General features: G+C 33.0%; 2 protein-coding genes and 1 non-coding gene across 3 annotated transcripts; 2 read left to right on the top strand and 1 right to left on the bottom strand.

Moving 5' to 3' along the window:
• Positions 1-381: 381 nt before the first annotated feature.
• On the top strand, positions 382-2513 carry LOC107867495 (protein WHAT'S THIS FACTOR 1 homolog, chloroplastic). The gene has a single exon (XM_016713755.2). The coding sequence runs from the start codon at positions 909-911 to the stop codon at positions 2199-2201; it is 1293 nt and encodes a 430-aa protein (XP_016569241.1). The 5' UTR covers positions 382-908; the 3' UTR covers positions 2202-2513.
• Positions 681-767, top strand: TRNAY-GUA. The gene is given in 2 exon segments: positions 681-717; positions 732-767. It is a non-coding gene; the product is annotated as a tRNA-Tyr (tRNA).
• Positions 2514-5720: 3207 nt separating the features above from the next.
• On the bottom strand, positions 5721-9646 carry LOC107867496. Its single transcript, XM_016713756.2, has 5 exons — positions 9313-9646; positions 8263-8673; positions 6876-8166; positions 6625-6771; positions 5721-6500 (listed from the first exon to the last, which is right to left on the bottom strand). The coding sequence occupies exons 2-5, from the start codon at positions 8308-8310 to the stop codon at positions 6007-6009; spliced, it is 1980 nt and encodes a 659-aa protein (XP_016569242.1). The 5' UTR covers positions 8311-8673; positions 9313-9646; the 3' UTR covers positions 5721-6006.
• Between the last annotated feature and the right edge of the window lie 6987 nt (positions 9647-16633).

Genomic DNA, 16633 nt, shown 5'->3' with positions numbered 1-16633 from the left:
TGATCGACCACTAAGGATCTGTTCATGAAAAGATATAATCACTTGAAAGGTATAAAAACTACACAATAACATTGTAACAGAATCTGGTCTAAACATCTTTATCTCATAAATAAAAAGAATTTGCAAAGTTGCAACATGTAAGAATTAAGATAAATAATTCCTCAACAACCCAAAGTTACTTGGAAGAATCTGATACTGTCAGGCTGATAGTTCAAAATCGATTAGCTACTGTAGAATGTAGACAAACTCGCCAGATGGGGCATTCAAGTGTGTCAAGGATATGTTTTATGCAACTCAATTGTTGTTGGATCAATTGGTCCTCTCTATTCTTTGATTGCATGTAATCTAGATATATATGGTCTACCTTTCTCTCTCTCAATTAGTATAATTCACATTTCTAGAAACCGCATGTTCAGTTGGTTAGAAGTTTTGAAAAATATTTTCTCTAGAAAAATGAGTTTTCCACTAAAAGTAGGGAAAACAAGTTCTACAAGTGACATTTCATATTAATTGTTTCCTCTCACCGCCCAAACACACTTCATGTGATACCCCACCCACCACCTACCTCCACGCCCCACCTCCCATAATTTATATCTAGATTATAGTATACAAATTCATCAAGAATAATATTTTTTAAATAATAAATACAAATATAATTAATCTCCAAATCAAACTAACACCCGACCTTAGCTCAGTTGGTAGAGCGGAGGACTGTAGTATGCTTCGTAGCAATCCTTAGGTCGCTGGTTCGAATCCGGCAGGTCGGAGTTTTGCCCCTTTCTTTTTTCCCCCCTCTTTCTTGCTTTATTTTTTCTGCCAGCGAATCCAACATCCTTAAACCCCTTGTCTCTGATTCCTTAATCCCTTCACTCCAACATCAAAATTTCAAGAAACTAACCTCCACACAAATGACACTTTGGAGTCTCCTTTCTTCCATTACCAAAACCTTAAATTCCCCAAACCCCAATGCCCCTTTCTCTCAATTCCCTTCCCAATTCAAACAATTGTGGTCCCATTCCTCCCCGAACGTTACGCTTAGCGGGAGTTTCAGTGCACCGGGCCGCCCTTCCCTTTTCACTTCCCAGTTCAAAGAATTCTCCACCTCCTTCCTCCTAACCAAAATCCCCAAAAAATTCCGCAAAAAACGAAAGAAAAAAGACTCCCCACGTTCAAAATTAGTCCAAACTCAACCAAACATCAACCCCCATTTCGAAAACATCCTTTTACACGACACCCATTTCAGATTCCTTAAAAAAACCAAAGAATTCCTGTCCAAACAACCCCATCATGTTCTCCGCCTCGACGATGCCGGGAAACTTCATCAGCAGTTGGGGTTCCCGCGTGGTCGGAAAGTTGTTAAATCTCTCCAACGACACCCGTTGATTTTCGATATTTATCGGCATAATGATGGTAAGATGTGGATTGGTTTTACTGATTTGATGGAAGAGTTGTTGGATGAGGAATGTAGAATTATGAATGAAATGGAGAGTGATAGAGTTAATGTAGTTAGGAAGTTGTTAATGATGTCGAAAGATAAGAGGATTGGTTTGAGCAAGATTTATCATAATAGAGGTTTGTTTGGTATACCTGAGGATTTTCGGGATAGGTTAGGGAAGTATGAGGAGTATTTTAAGGTGATTGTTGAGGAAGATGGGAAGAGGGTTGTTGAGCTTGTGAATTGGGATCCTACATTGGCCGTGAGCGCGTTGGAAAAGGAGTATATGGTTGATGAGGATAAGGTGAAGAAGGCGTTTAAGTTTCCGATTAAACATGGGAAAGCGTTGAACTTGGATGAAGGTGATGAGAGGAAGTTGAATTTGTTGTATACGTTGCCTTTGGTTTCGCCTTATTCGGATGGGAGTAAGTTGGATTTGTGGACGGTGGAGGCGGAGAAGTTTAGAGTTGGATTGATTCATGAGTTCTTGAGCTTGATGTTGGAGAAGAGAGCTTATATACATAACATTGTGGAGTTCAAGGAGGAGTTTTGTCTTACGAAGCATACTTATCAGATGCTCTTAAAACAGCCTAGGACGTTTTACTTGGCTGGTACGGAAATGAATTGGTCTGTTTTTCTTAAGGATGCGTATGGGGAAGATGGTGTTTTGCTAAATAAGGATCCGCAGGTGCTGTTCAATGAGAAACTCTATAGATATGCAGACATGAAAGTATTGAAGCCAAGCAGTGATGTCTATGAGACATGAAAGGTTGAATTAACTTTTACTTCTCACGTAACTTATGGTGATGATGGAGCTTCGTAGAGCAGAATTTACATTATGGACTCCGTCCACCTATGTTATTGATCAAAGCAACATAAATCTTGAGGTACCTAGAGTTTCTTTCGAACACCTATTTACCGTTTTCCTGCTGCCTATTTTGCTTTCAGCTGTAAATTGTAATGGTGCCGGGACTCTAAATCATCTCCAAAATGTAGAGCACTATTGCATTCACAATGTAAAAAATTATGTACTACTTATAAGAAGAAGATATACGATGTTGAAAACTATTGCATTTCATTGTTCTAGATGATTTTCAGTATTCTTCTCTTATTTGGGAAGTTTGAATGGCTGATTCTAAGTTTAGTCTCTCTATCTGCATGAAAGTTCCAACCTTGCATAGCCCAGGTTCCCACATTTTATCTTGTATTGTCATTCAATTGCAATATCTTTGTTTACTCTCTATTTTCACTTGATTCTTTGGATAGCTATGGTGGTGCTCTGAGCTGTTATAATAAGCGTATCTTGTGAAGACATGCGTAAATCATGATAATAGTAATATACATTGCACTTGTCTGAAAATAGAAATACACAGCTCAATGAGATACATCAAGGGGAAATACTGCAAACTGCACTTGTGCTCTAGTTGGTTTTGACACTTCCATAATTTGAAGTGAAAAAAGTAAGATGCATCAAGGAAAGTAAAACTATCCTTGATTATGCCTTCCTAACTTTTGATGACAAACCTAGGATTGACCTCTTTGTCTTTGTATCATGATGGTTCATCAATTTATTTTATCCCTTTCTTAGATTATCAACATAGCTTAGCTATGTTGTTCGAACTCTTCAAAAAAGTCAATAGGTTCGTGTCGGATCGTTCCAAAAAAAAAAAAAAAAAGAATTTTTGAAGGATCCAACACGGGTTCAACAACATTTTCGTATACCCAAAGCAACATAGCAGCTAAGTATTAACTTAATTTTTACAAATATGAACTTCAGTGACAACCAACACCTTTTAACTTGGGAACTTATGTCAAGAAATGAGACCCTTATTAGGAAGCCAGAGCCTAGGCTTTAGGAAGATGGAAAAAGGGTAGTTAAGCTTGTGAATTGGGATCCTGCATTGGCGGTGAGCGCGTTAGAGAAGGATTATATGGTTGATGAGGATAAGGTGATGAAGGAGGTTAAGTTTCCGATCAAAATGGGAAGGCACTGAATTTGGATGAAGGTGGTGAGAGGAAGTTGAATTTGTTGCCATTAGTTTCACCTTATTCTGATGGGAGTAAGTTGAATTTGTGGACGGTGGAGGCAGATAAGTTTAGGTTGGATTGATTCATGAGGTCTTGAGCTTGACGTTGGAGAAGAGAGCTTATATACATAACATTGTGGAGTTCAAGGAGGATTATTGTCTTACGAAGCAATACTTATCGGATGCCCTGAAAACAGCCTCGAACGTTTTACTTGGCTGGTACAGAAATGAATTGATCTGTTTTTCTTAAGGATGCTTATGGGGAAGACGGGGTTTTGCTAAATAAGGATCAGCAGGTGTTGCTCAATGAGAAACTTTAAAGATAAGCAAACTTGAATGTATTGAAGCCAAGCAATGATGTCTGAGACATGTAAGGTTGAATTAGCTTTTAGTTTTTGTGTAATTTATGGTGATTGTGGAGGTTCATAGAGCAGAATTTACGTGAAGAATAATAATGGTGTTTGTGTTATGTATCATAGGAACATAAATCTTGAGGTATCTAGAGTTTCTTTCGAACACTTATTACCGTTCCTGCTGCCTATTGCTTTCAGCTGTAAATCGTAATGGTGCCTGTACTCTACCATAGTCAAAATGCAGAGCACTATTGCATTCACAATGTAAAATGTTAATTATCAGAAGAAGAAATACAATGTAGAAAACTATTGCATTTCATTATATAAGATAATTTTCAGTATTCTACAATTATTTGAGAAGTTAGGATGGCTGATTCTATGTGTGGCTTAACCTTGACTCCCTGAGTAAGTATTCTTGACTAAGACTACCTAACCTTTGATGACAAACCTGGGATTGACCTCTTTGTCTTTGCATTATGGTGGTTCATCAATTTATTTTATCCCTCTTCTTAGATTACTAGCATAGCTAAAGCTATGTTGCTCGAAGTCTTTAAAAATGTGGATAGATTCATGTTGAATCCTCCAAAAGTAGTAAAATTTTGGAGGGTTTGATATGGGTGTGACAGCATTGTCTAGAGTCCAAGCAACATAGTAGCTAAAGTAATAACTTCATTTTACAAAGATGGACTTTAGGGACAACCAACTCCTTTCTCTTGGTAATTTAGGTCGAGAAATCATAGCCCGCTATGAAGCTGGAGCATAGTTTGAATCGAAGAAAATGATTGATTTTTTCAGATATCTCGTGTGTAAAAAAATAAATATTCATCTCTTATAAAAAAGTACATTAAATTAAGATCGAATTTATCAAGGACTACAAAATCAGTTGATCCACGCTATAGTGGCGATAGCCGATATGTATTAAAAGGAAGATTCTGGTTGTTTATCTGTCAAAAGTAGTGGTTATTAATTGTTCAATTAGTGTGTTACCCATTAGTCTTTCAATGGAAAAGGATAGCCCAAAAATAGACAGAATTAGGACTCTGAATTGTTTGGATGTTTGATGATGTATTATTACCTTCATTGTTTGTCCCTCCTAAATATCCTAAAAACAGAAGGTGTGGTCCTAAATGAAAGCATCTTTAAAAGCATATGATTTATCAGTTTCTTGATGCTGTCGGCCTAATTAATTCACTACAATGCCTTGTCAATTTTGTCAAAAAGTAGTTCAACTTTCCAAGGCAATACGTTTCTTTTTAGTGGTTATAGTTGAAACAATCAGTACACAAAAAGTTGATAATTTATGACTTCTGCAAGAATCATGCTGCTTGTATGATCAGGAATTTTAGCCTTTCACCGAAAGCACACTGCATTTTTTTTTATTCTGCCTCCTCTTTAAGTCAAAAGATTTTTTCCTCCTTTTACTTGAACTTAAGCTGCTAAACCTCTTTAAGTTACTAGTGTATGGTATAGCTGTTTTCTGTTTTCACGACCAGCTCACTACTGGGAGCAAGTCACCTACCACCACTAAAAGGAGTGGTCAGGGGCCATCCGAGCCTTCCTAAAATGTTAAGTTCATAGTTGGACCTTGTTATTGCGCCAAAAAAGAATGTCACAGCGATCTTCTTGGGTCATCCACGGTTGTTGACCTTGTGGTCAGGGGCCACCCGATGGTGCAGCCTCCTACAATGTTTGGTTTATCGCCAGACATTGTTATCGTGCAGAAAAACAGACCTCCTTAGGCTATCCGCGATTGTTGACCTACATCGGACTGAAGTGGATTAGACCTTCCTAGGCTATCCACCATTGAAGTGAACGTCCCTCGCGAAGGAGTGACAAAAGTAGGTTACCTATCCAAAGTTGTGGTACTTCATAGAAGAACAAAAAGATGCAACACAAAATTCAATATCAACCAGAAGCAGAAGCGGAATTTATTTATAAACGTACAAATCAATGTGAAAAAAACAATGCCAAATTGAACAATCATGGAAAGCCACAAGTACATGGATTTCAAACCAACAGACTTTCAGAATGAAAAAAATGCAGAAAAAGCAAAAACCTCCACAATTTAACATGAATATTAACAAATTAAAAACAGATAAAGAAATTGAAACACACAGTTGAAACCATGCTTTCTCGGATTGCACTGTCTGAAAGCATGAAACATTTTGGAACAAGGAGATGCCAGAGCAGATCACTTGGCCTTGGAAGACACATGTTGACTTCGGCTTCTTAGCCTATGTCTGCTCTTTTGAGACACACTGGCACTGCTCCTATGCACGCTTGACGACGAAGAAGCTCCAGTGGTTACCTTCCTGGTTGCTCTACGATGAGTGCCCCGAGTACTGCTGCCCAGCGCTGCTTTAGCAACTGCTTCTGTGCCTACCTCTCGTGCCTTTTGTGAATTAATTGGCTGTTTGTTCAAGAAAGCTAGCTTTGGAAGCAGACTGCGAACTGCCTTTCGCAGTTGGTCATCGCTTACATTGATCTGAATTGGATTTCCCAACAGGTTCAGAGCCAAAAGAGAGTTGTAGTTTGCCACAAGCTGGCCAAGTGCTTTAGTAGTTGTTATCTTGTTGAAGCTCAGGTCTAGAACAGTCAGCTTCAGAAGTCTGTGAAGCCCTTCTATATCACTTATTTTGTTACCCGCGAGGTATAGCTCTTTGATGAGCGTACAACTCGACAAACCTGATGCAATTTGAAGCCAAAGTCACATATCAGGAGGTTTTTAAGGATGTAAAACTGGGATATTTTGCGAGTTACCAGGCAAGACATTTTATCCTTGATGGAAGGTCTAAAGGAAGCAGCGTACCTTGTCCAATTCGAGAGATTCTGTTATAACTTAGATCAAGCACACGCAGACGTGTCAACTCCCTCAGTCCTTCAATCGTGTGGATCTTGTTCCTTGATAAATTGAGAGCATGAAGACCCTTTGGTAGTGATCCTGGAGTTATTTGAACTGCATTGTCACAGGAAACATAAATTATGTTAATGGGGTTCTCTATGACCATTTCCTTTAGCCTTAAATTAGTTTTACTGCTAATTTGCCCTTTGATTACAAACCTATGAAGTTGCCTGATAAATTGACAGATCGAAGGCTAAATAAGTGCGACATGGCAGGTATAACTTTCAGACCAGCGCCTGCGATGTGAGCAACTGTTGAGGAAGAATTGAGAGACCGGATGACTGTATTGGCATGTGCAACCTCTTCTGGGACATTTATATTTGGATATTGGCTAATGAGAGGTGAGTTTCTTACAGGTGATTTACCAGCATCGGGATAAGGCGGGATATCAACGTCATCTTCAACATGATCATGTTCATCAATTAAGCATGGTGGATGAATAGGAAGTTCATTTACCCATTCATTGATTCTCATAAACCTAGAGGATTCTTCAGGGAAAGCAACCCATTGATTTTGTGGCCAAAAACCACTTACTCCTTCAAAATCATCCAAAACCTTCTTCCCTTTGTCATACCGCCCTTTGTTCAAGGATTCTGCTGTGAATGAACCAGGAGATCCCAAGTTGCTCAAGTCCATGCCTTTCCCCAGTTCTAGAGTGTCCGAGGAGTACCCTCCCTGCTGGTTTAGAGCCGTCTTAGCAAGGATTGGCAGTTGTTGGATACCACCATTTCCTTGTAGGTTCCTATGGCTCCATAAGAATAGTTTCCACCACAATTTTCGACTTCTGGATGGCAGAAGCTGGCTTGAAGAATGCTTCTTCAACATAACTTTGTCAGCGCTGCGATGCGTCAACACTGAAGCTGGACTTCCTAAAGTCATCTTCTCAGCTAATTTCTGCATCTCATCATAAGACTTGGACTTGGAAAGTGATAGCTGCCCACTCAATTTAGTGAGCATATCCCTCATTGCTAAATCGGAGCAGGAGCGTTGCAGCTTTGGAGAGGCCCAAGATTCTACTTTACCAAACCCCGGATCACTAATGTGTCCACTTTTCACAATCTCAACAGCCTCTGCATCTTTATCAGACTTGCTATTCTCCTGATCATTCATTTCACTTTGAAATGAGCAATTACGACGCATCCCTTCATTGTATGATCGATCATATTCTCCCCCTGAGCTACGACCGCGTGCTTGAAGATCAAAATCAGAGTTGTCCCTCTTCATTGACAAGCTTTCATCATGCTCATCTTCCCCTTCATAAGCCACCTCTTCTGTATCTCCCTTAACAGGACTTTCATGATCCATCACCTTGTCGTTGCTCATAGAACTCCCAAAAGGTAAAGGAACAACAACAGAAGACGATTTTGAATCATCTGTTCTAGCACTAGATTTCACAGAACCTTCAACTAGTACAGGCACATCATCAGTTTTTGGAGCCCTCTTCTCTTCCTAAATCAACAAAACATACACACGAGACAAAAAATTACCAAACTTTGACCTGCATGCTCAAATCAAACAAGTGCTATATTAAAAATTGATACACACCTTATCTTTCCTACTTCTCCCTACTGGAAAACAGCTGCAAATTGTCATTTCTTTCACTGTAACAGTCAAATTCTTTCTTCCAACTTGTTAGCCCCACCAAAAAAAGTTTAGACCTTTAGAGAGTTCTCAATTCACATATCAAAGAAAGACTGAATCTTGATTTTGAAAAAAGCAGGTCCAAACAGATTGGAAATTAGCCATAATCAATAGGCAAACGCCAAAGCAATGAAAGAGTCCAATTTGAGAGATATGGAGATGAAGAAAGATAATTAATAAATGAAACTCCAAGAAGTATCCTCCTCCTAGCGGCCTCAACCCTATCCCATTCACAAAGGGGAGAGGACTTCACTGGAGTGTTGGCCAGAGTGTTAACTACTGCTGCTTCTCTCCAGAAGCTTCACCAAAATTCTCCTGTTACACACAATTAACAAGAAGAAAAGAAAGACACCCATGAGAATTCTAGAAACTCATTCACATAAATAAAACAGTACTAGTTATAATTTATGACTATGCCACTCTGAACAAACAATAAAAACCATAAAGATTTGCTTTTTACTATATAAAATAAATAAATATAACAACAATAACAACTCAGTGTAATCCCCGTGTGAGGGGTCCGAAGAGGCTTGTGTGTACGCAATTGTTACACCTGTTAAATTATTTCATTTTAATTTGGACGATGTTTGATAAAGCTAAGAAGTGCTTTTAACCACTATTTTTAAGCCAAAAATGTAGAAATAAGCCAAAAGTAAAAAATAGGATGCGTTTTTTTTTAGGTACTTTCTAAAAGTGAATTCAAACACCTAAGTCCATAAAACAAAAAACAAACAAACTATAAAGCAAACAAGAAAGAAAAGGAGAGAAGAACTAACTACAGATCCTTACACATCTGACAACTACCACCTAAGAAGTCTGAAAAGAAAGTACATATGGAAAAGCTGGAATCTTCTTAATAGTTCAGAGACGTTTCTTTGCTCCCATAACAAGAAAAAACACAAACAGAAAAAGAGAGATGAAACACATAGATGGTGGTGTCAATAACAATTGTACCTAACAAAGAAGTAGTAAGCCAGGCTGTGACTTTGAGAAAACAGACTTAGCTACTGCTGTTGATGAATCCTAGGAAAATCAAGAATGAGGGGGTGTCAAGATTTTTATGGTAGTAAAAGAAAGTCTCTTTGTTGTCAAAAAGGGAGAGTCTAACAAGGGAATTTTGGGTATTTTTATGAAGAGGTGAGTGATGAGAAAGAGGAGAGACTGGAGACAGCTACTATATAATAAATAATAAACTATAGAGAGAGAGAGAGAATACAGAGATATAAACACGCAGAATACACGGTCTGAGGTAACCATGACCTGCGGCCACACAACATGCTGCTCTAGCACCATATAATAAATCATTCTTTATAAAAATAAAATATATTTTCAGAAAAATATATTAAATACTTATCATTTTTTTTTTACGTTCAATAGTCGATATGCACATTAAAATTTAACTTATCCGAATTCATATCATATAAGATACATTTAAGAAGAAAATGCTTCTTAATTGGAGTTCTTTCATATCTACAGTTAAAACACGAGATCGTTAATTAAAGATAGTGTCTTATTATAAAGAGTTTTTTATATTAATTTGATATCATTAGTTAAATATGATGTCCTACTGTATTAATCATTGGCTGATTTATGAAAATATTTCTTTTTTTTTAAGTCACTATATATTTAAATTTTGTTCTTCTTGTAAAATATTATAAATATAATCTATGTGAATTACTCTTTAGATAAAGTTAAATTAGGAGTCTTACATATTATTAAATTTTATAGACAAAACGTTAAATTGTTGTTCAGCATTTTCAAAAGATATAATTTTAGACGATGATTTAATTCATAATTTAAATGGTTCATATATACTTTTAAAAAAAAAAATTTACCAAAAAAAATACTAAAAAAGAAAATCTCATTTGGATATTAATACTTATTTGAAAGCATGACTAATTTAAATTTACATTTTAAGAAATCCAAATTTAGAGGATGAAATGCTCTTGAGACTTAAAGCCAAACTCGTAAAATTAGAATTGGTTTTAAAGCATGGGACCGTATATCGGCCGGCCAAAAAAGGTTAATATCCCTAATAATCTTATAATCTTAACAAATTTACATTATATTTTTATTTTTATTTAATTATATCTCATCCTAAAATTTATATGAATCCAAAAAATAAGAGTTAATACATAAAAATGATCATAAACTTGACACCAAATTATAATTTTGACCTTAAACTTTGATAGTGCACAAATGAGACCTTTAACTATTCAAAACCTGAACAAATATGACCTCCGATTTTGTAACCCCATGAGTGAATCTCACTCGCGCCTACGTGGAAAGGTAATCCAATCACACGGTGCCACGTCGTTAAAAGGGCTGACTTGGAGAGAGGTCATATTTGTGCAGTTTTGAATAGTTAAAGGTCATATTTGTGGACTGTCAAAATTTTGCTTTTTGTGTTAAAATGACGTCGTTATTATTATTATTGTTGTTGTTATTATTATTATTATAATAATTTTTTTATTTATTTTTATAGTAGCAGCACCTAACTTATTTTAATTTAAAAAAATTATTATTATTATTATTTTCTTTATTTCTATAGCAGCAACACCTAACTTTTTTTAATTAAAAAAAAACAGCCACTAACAGGGATCGAACCCGCACAGTAGGGTGAAGGAAGCGCCCAACAAGAGCAAATAACACCACTGGGTAATCTAAGTGTCTTGTTTCATGTGGTTCAACATAAATATACGTACATAAATATACATTTTCTATCTTATATATATACAACGTAATTTTTTTACCGAGGGGGTTCGGGTGAACCCCATGGCAACCACGTAGTTCCGCCTCTCGTTAATGTAATAATGTTTTAATAACGGTAATTTAATAACATTTTAATTGCGTTCATTTGATAACGTTAGTTTAATATTCTACTAGTACTATCCTTAATAACATTAATTTAATAACGTTTTATTAAAACTATAATTTTTTTTATTATTAGTATAGTTTAATCTTTAATTTAATATTTAAATAAATAATATTTAGATATATTATATAACTTAAATTCGTCTTCTGCTTTATAATATATATACATACCCGCTCGATTTTTTCGTATGAGGCTGACCCGCCTAATTAATAAATCTTCACTATTGCTCTTTTTCCGCAATGACAAAAGAAATTAGATGTCGTTTTCATCTTTGAGCCGAAAATAATAAAAAAATAATAGTGAAGAGTCATTTAAAGGTCATATTTGTGCAGTTTTGAATAATTAAAGGTCATATTTGTGCACTGTCAAAATTTAAAGGTCATATTTGTGCACTGTCAAAATTTAAAGTCATATTTATGTATTATGCCCTTAGATTTTAAGCTGGACGCGCCCAGTTGTGCGTGTTGAACACGCATTTTGCCACGTAGAATTGGAGATCATATTTGTGCAGTTTTAAATAATTAAAGGTCATATTTGTGCACTGTCAAAGTTTAAGGTTAAAGTTATAATTTAATGTCAAGTTTAGGGTTATTTTTATATATTAACTCAAAAAAAAAATGTATCTAAAGAATTATGTATTCGAAGAATGAATTAATTATGGATATAATAAATAACAATCGAGCTATTAATTTATGTAGCATGACTTAACTATGAACATAATACATTGAGATGTATCTTGATATTACACATTATGAATCAACAACATAATTTTTCAAAATTTTATATAATATTAAAAAAATATGAAATGGGAAGTAATTAACTCTCATAGTAATAAAATTTATGTTGTTTATATTTTTTTAATAGACAAAACCTTAGTTTGCCTTTCAAAAATTTGTTATCTGCTTTTACCTGTACTGGCAAATGGCAACGTAAATCTTTAAAATATTTTTGTCCACTCTTCTTAAATCTTACCTACTTTCTTTATATCCAACAACCACTGGCTATTACTAACATCTTTTATGTCAATGAATTTTGTTAGTTAATCAGCACAAGTTTTTTTTGGTTTCCAGTGTTTGGTGTCGTATTAGAACCCCAATTAATTCGGATCATGTGTTGCAGGGCTCATTAAAGTGGCAGCGCTCCCAACAGAATTTTAAAACCCTCGACCTCTGATTAAGGGTGGAGCAGCCCCATCCACTTCACCACAACCCACGTTGATAATCAGCACAAGTTGTTACTTTTGAAAATGATATCTTCCTTTTCCTAATAATTCCCAAGTTTCTAAGTACTTATGGACTTAATAATTATTTTTAAAAATTAAGATAATATTAATTATTTATTTTTATCTTTATTCTTAGTTATAAATTTGAAGAGATATTAATATGATATAAAAAATAAGTATTAAATACAGATAAATAATAAATAATAATTTAAATAAATTATATTTTAATTAATGTTTTTTAAGAAATGTATAATTTAAAAAGGTGGATGAGGAAAAAAACTCAGATTAGCATTGACTTTTGGGCTATACTACTTTAGAATGATGGTTTAGTTTTGTCTACTCTAAACGAAATTCTAGGTCATACTAAACATCAACTTGCAACATGATTTATGAAAATTTCATAGTTGTAATTTGGTAAGATTTTGCATAGTTAAAAAAGGATTATTTATAATTTCCTTAAATACTTTCAAAAATACCTCTCAATAACTCATAAGTCCTATGTAGTGATCTGAAAATTTTAAGCGCTTGCTTGGTCGGGTCTATAAAAATAGTAAAAATATAATGTATTAGTAGTGTTTTCATTAGTAAGTACTTGTATTAGTTGTGTTGATAGTATTGTTTGATTTTATGTCTTAAAAATAACTCACATTCTATAATTTTTTTTTAAAATTATTTACAGAAATACTCTCACAAATATGAATAAAATGATTTAAAAATGAAGGAATCTGGACATCTGGTAGTTGATTTAGTAAGATATTTGAATATTTTTTTTTTAGTTTTAGTGAATAGGATATTTATGCGTAGGAGTATACTACGTTATTTATGTGGTCGTATAAAGGCCTAATATATTAATGAAAATTTGTGCAAAAATTATAATTTCTCTTTGACTTCTTTTAACACGTATATACTCATGGAACATGCACTATATTGTTCAACAATAAAATAATCCAATTAAAAACTTTATTTGTGAAATTAAATAATACTTGCATGAGCTTTTAAACAATTTTTTATGCTAACAGACTACACGCATTTATTTGCTTGCATGTGTTTTTATATTTCGTAAAAGTTGATTCAAATTTCAGAATTTAACTATCATGCTTGAATCTTTAAAATTTTATCCTTTACTCTATTGCTCTTTCAATAAATATAAAATTAAATTTTAATAATTTTACATATACAAACAAAAAGTCCCACTCAAAAATATTGTATTCGATTCGACCTTTTAGCTACATCCACCCTGTCCACATGGTGCATGCTAGCTATAGTGTTCAACTTTTAAAATAATTAAAATGTGGAAGACGAATTTTGTTTGAAATTGAAAACTACTTTCATGAAATTGACTATACATTAAAATATTGTACGTACAATGTAGAAGGTGCCAATATTCACGGAAATGTACCCAAAAAAGGAAATAAATAAATATCAAAATTATTATTATCAGGTAATTAATTAATTAGAAGCAAATACCAGTTAGTAAAACTTTTCAAATATTTATATGAGAATCTTTTAGTGGGTCCAGAACCACGTGGTGCAGGAGTACTGTCTGTTAGGGCCAAGTTGACAGTAACAAGTCCACTAATGTTACACGTGGACTAAATTGATGAGCGTAAGTAATTTGATGTACTAAAATTTTTGCTAAACATAATATAATTTGATGTATTAACGTCTCACTAAACATATGATAGTTTGATATATTAAAGATTCTGGTAAATGTAGGATAGTTTGATGTATTAACGTCTCACTAAACATATGATAGTTTGATATATTAAAGATTCTGGTAAATGTAGGATAGTTTGATGAATTAAAATTTTCATTATATATAAGATGCGGAAAAAGATCAGGCCATAGAGATTTACTCTCTATTTCATTTTACTTGATCGCTATACTAAAATTAATTATTTCAATTTACTTGTTGAATTTATGAAATCAAGATAGTTCTATTGTATTTTAATATTTCTACCTTCAATATTAAATTACTACACGTTCCGTTCAGAATTAATTATCACTAATTTTTAATTAATTTTTTATTTTTATTTATCATTTTTGACATTTCAAAAAATAATAAATTCTATTTTTCTCATAGCATTAATTGTTTATTCTCTAAATTAATTTCAAGAAAGAGTAGTACCAATTAATAGGAGCACTATAATAAAAATAGACATGTTAATAAGTAGTAATTATTTTTTTAATGAGTGTATCAAAATTGATAAGTAAAAATAAATAAAGAAAATACATAAAATAATTATAGTCTAATCCAAAGTTTTAAAATATTATTATAAAATTAATTTGATAAAATATATCGCTTATTAAAGTTTTAATATAATTAATAAAAATTAAATAAAATAAAACGGAGATAATACTATAAACGTAACGGTCATGACTTCCGTACGGTGTTTGACAAACCCAACGGTGTACGACAAGAAAGAAACGGCGTTTAAGGGGGTCAAATTATAAGAGGAGCTTTTAGTAGATTTGAGGAGCCATTTTAAATCTTTTTCCTTATAATCAGAACTTTTTAGGAGCATCAATAACTAAATTTGGTGAATCTTGATTTTGATTTTGATGTTTCACCCAAAATTTTGGCTGTTCAAGATTTTTTTATGTTAGGTATTAGCTTAAATTATTTCTTTTTTCTTTTTTCTTAAATTAGAATGTAAATTGATTTGTTCGATTTGACTAGATAGACATCATGTTTGATAGCAGTTTAGTTGATATATATAAAATTTAACATACTGAATATGGTTTATAATTTCACATGACTAAAATACGTATAAGTTATAAGTGATTAATTTTTATATTATTTTATGCACAATAAAAAATAAAAATATAAAATAACTAATGATAAATAAGTAAGATACGAATAACCAAACCCATATCTAATTTCTACATTTCTAATATGTATAAATAATATAAATATCATTTTTTTTTAAAAGTAATTACTCTCTCCCACTTTTTTTAATTACTTTATTCTCTCCCCCATTTTAATTATTTTCAAGACTAGTTTGGATTACATGCTAGGACATTTCACTGCTAAAGTCATTCGTCTTGTGAGAAGACTAGCTAGTGGAGAAATATATGAAGAGGAAGAGAAACTTTCGTTTGATATTTATTGAAATCCAAAAGGATTACGATAAGTCTAGAGGGAGATTCTATGGAAATGTTCCAAGGTTAAAGGTGTACTTGTGGTATAAATTAGAGCAATTAAGCATTTGAACGATGGGTCCAAGACTCAGAGCTAGGATAGATAATACGGGGAAACTCGGGGTCCGTTTGGCCATGAAATTTTTTTCTTTTTTTTTGAAATTGAAAATTGTGGTGTTTGGTTATGAAAATTCGGAAAATAATTTTGGAAATCTTTTTTAAAAAGGGAAAACAAGTTTTTGTTGTTTTCACAATTTTTCAACTCCAATTTCAACTTTTATTATTTTTACATATAACCCCAATTTTTTAAATTTTTACACAAAACTCTCCTTATGACATTACTTTTTCAATATTATGTATATATCAGTTTTAAAGAATAAGATAGTTATAATTTCAAACTTAATGTTGTCCTAATTAATATATATCTCTTTTTCTCTCTCATCATTATTTTTATCCCTTATTTAAGATATTATTTTACTGCTAATTTATATTTATACCCATAAATATATAAAGTATTATATTTATAATAGAAATATACAAAGTATGTTATATATAGAGTTTATACCATGTATATATCATATACACACATATACAAATATACAAAGTATTAAAAAACATACTAAGCATATTTATAATATAAATATACAAAGCATGTTATATATGAAGTTTATACTATGTATATATCATATACACACATATATAAAAATACAAAGTCTAAAGAAACATACTAATCATAGTTATATATTTATGGTATATGAAATAATATACCATAAATATGCAAAGCATATTTTACATAGAAATAATTTATTCACACACAGTAAAAATCTTTTATGTATAAGAAAATTAAAGAAATAAATTAGCGGCACCCTAAAAATTAATAACAACTCATCATTTCCTAATTTTTAGGAACGGAAAATGGAGGAAATAAATTAAATAAATTTCTAACAAATAAATTTGTTTGAAAGATAACAAATATGCTTAGTATGTTTCTTAATACTTTGTATATTTATATATGTGTGTATATGATATATACATGG

Source organism: Capsicum annuum, chromosome 4 (assembly GCF_002878395.1).
Source record: "Capsicum annuum cultivar UCD-10X-F1 chromosome 4, UCD10Xv1.1, whole genome shotgun sequence".
NCBI lineage: Eukaryota > Viridiplantae > Streptophyta > Magnoliopsida > Solanales > Solanaceae > Capsicum > Capsicum annuum.
This window is presented reverse-complemented; position numbering and strand designations above follow the sequence as displayed.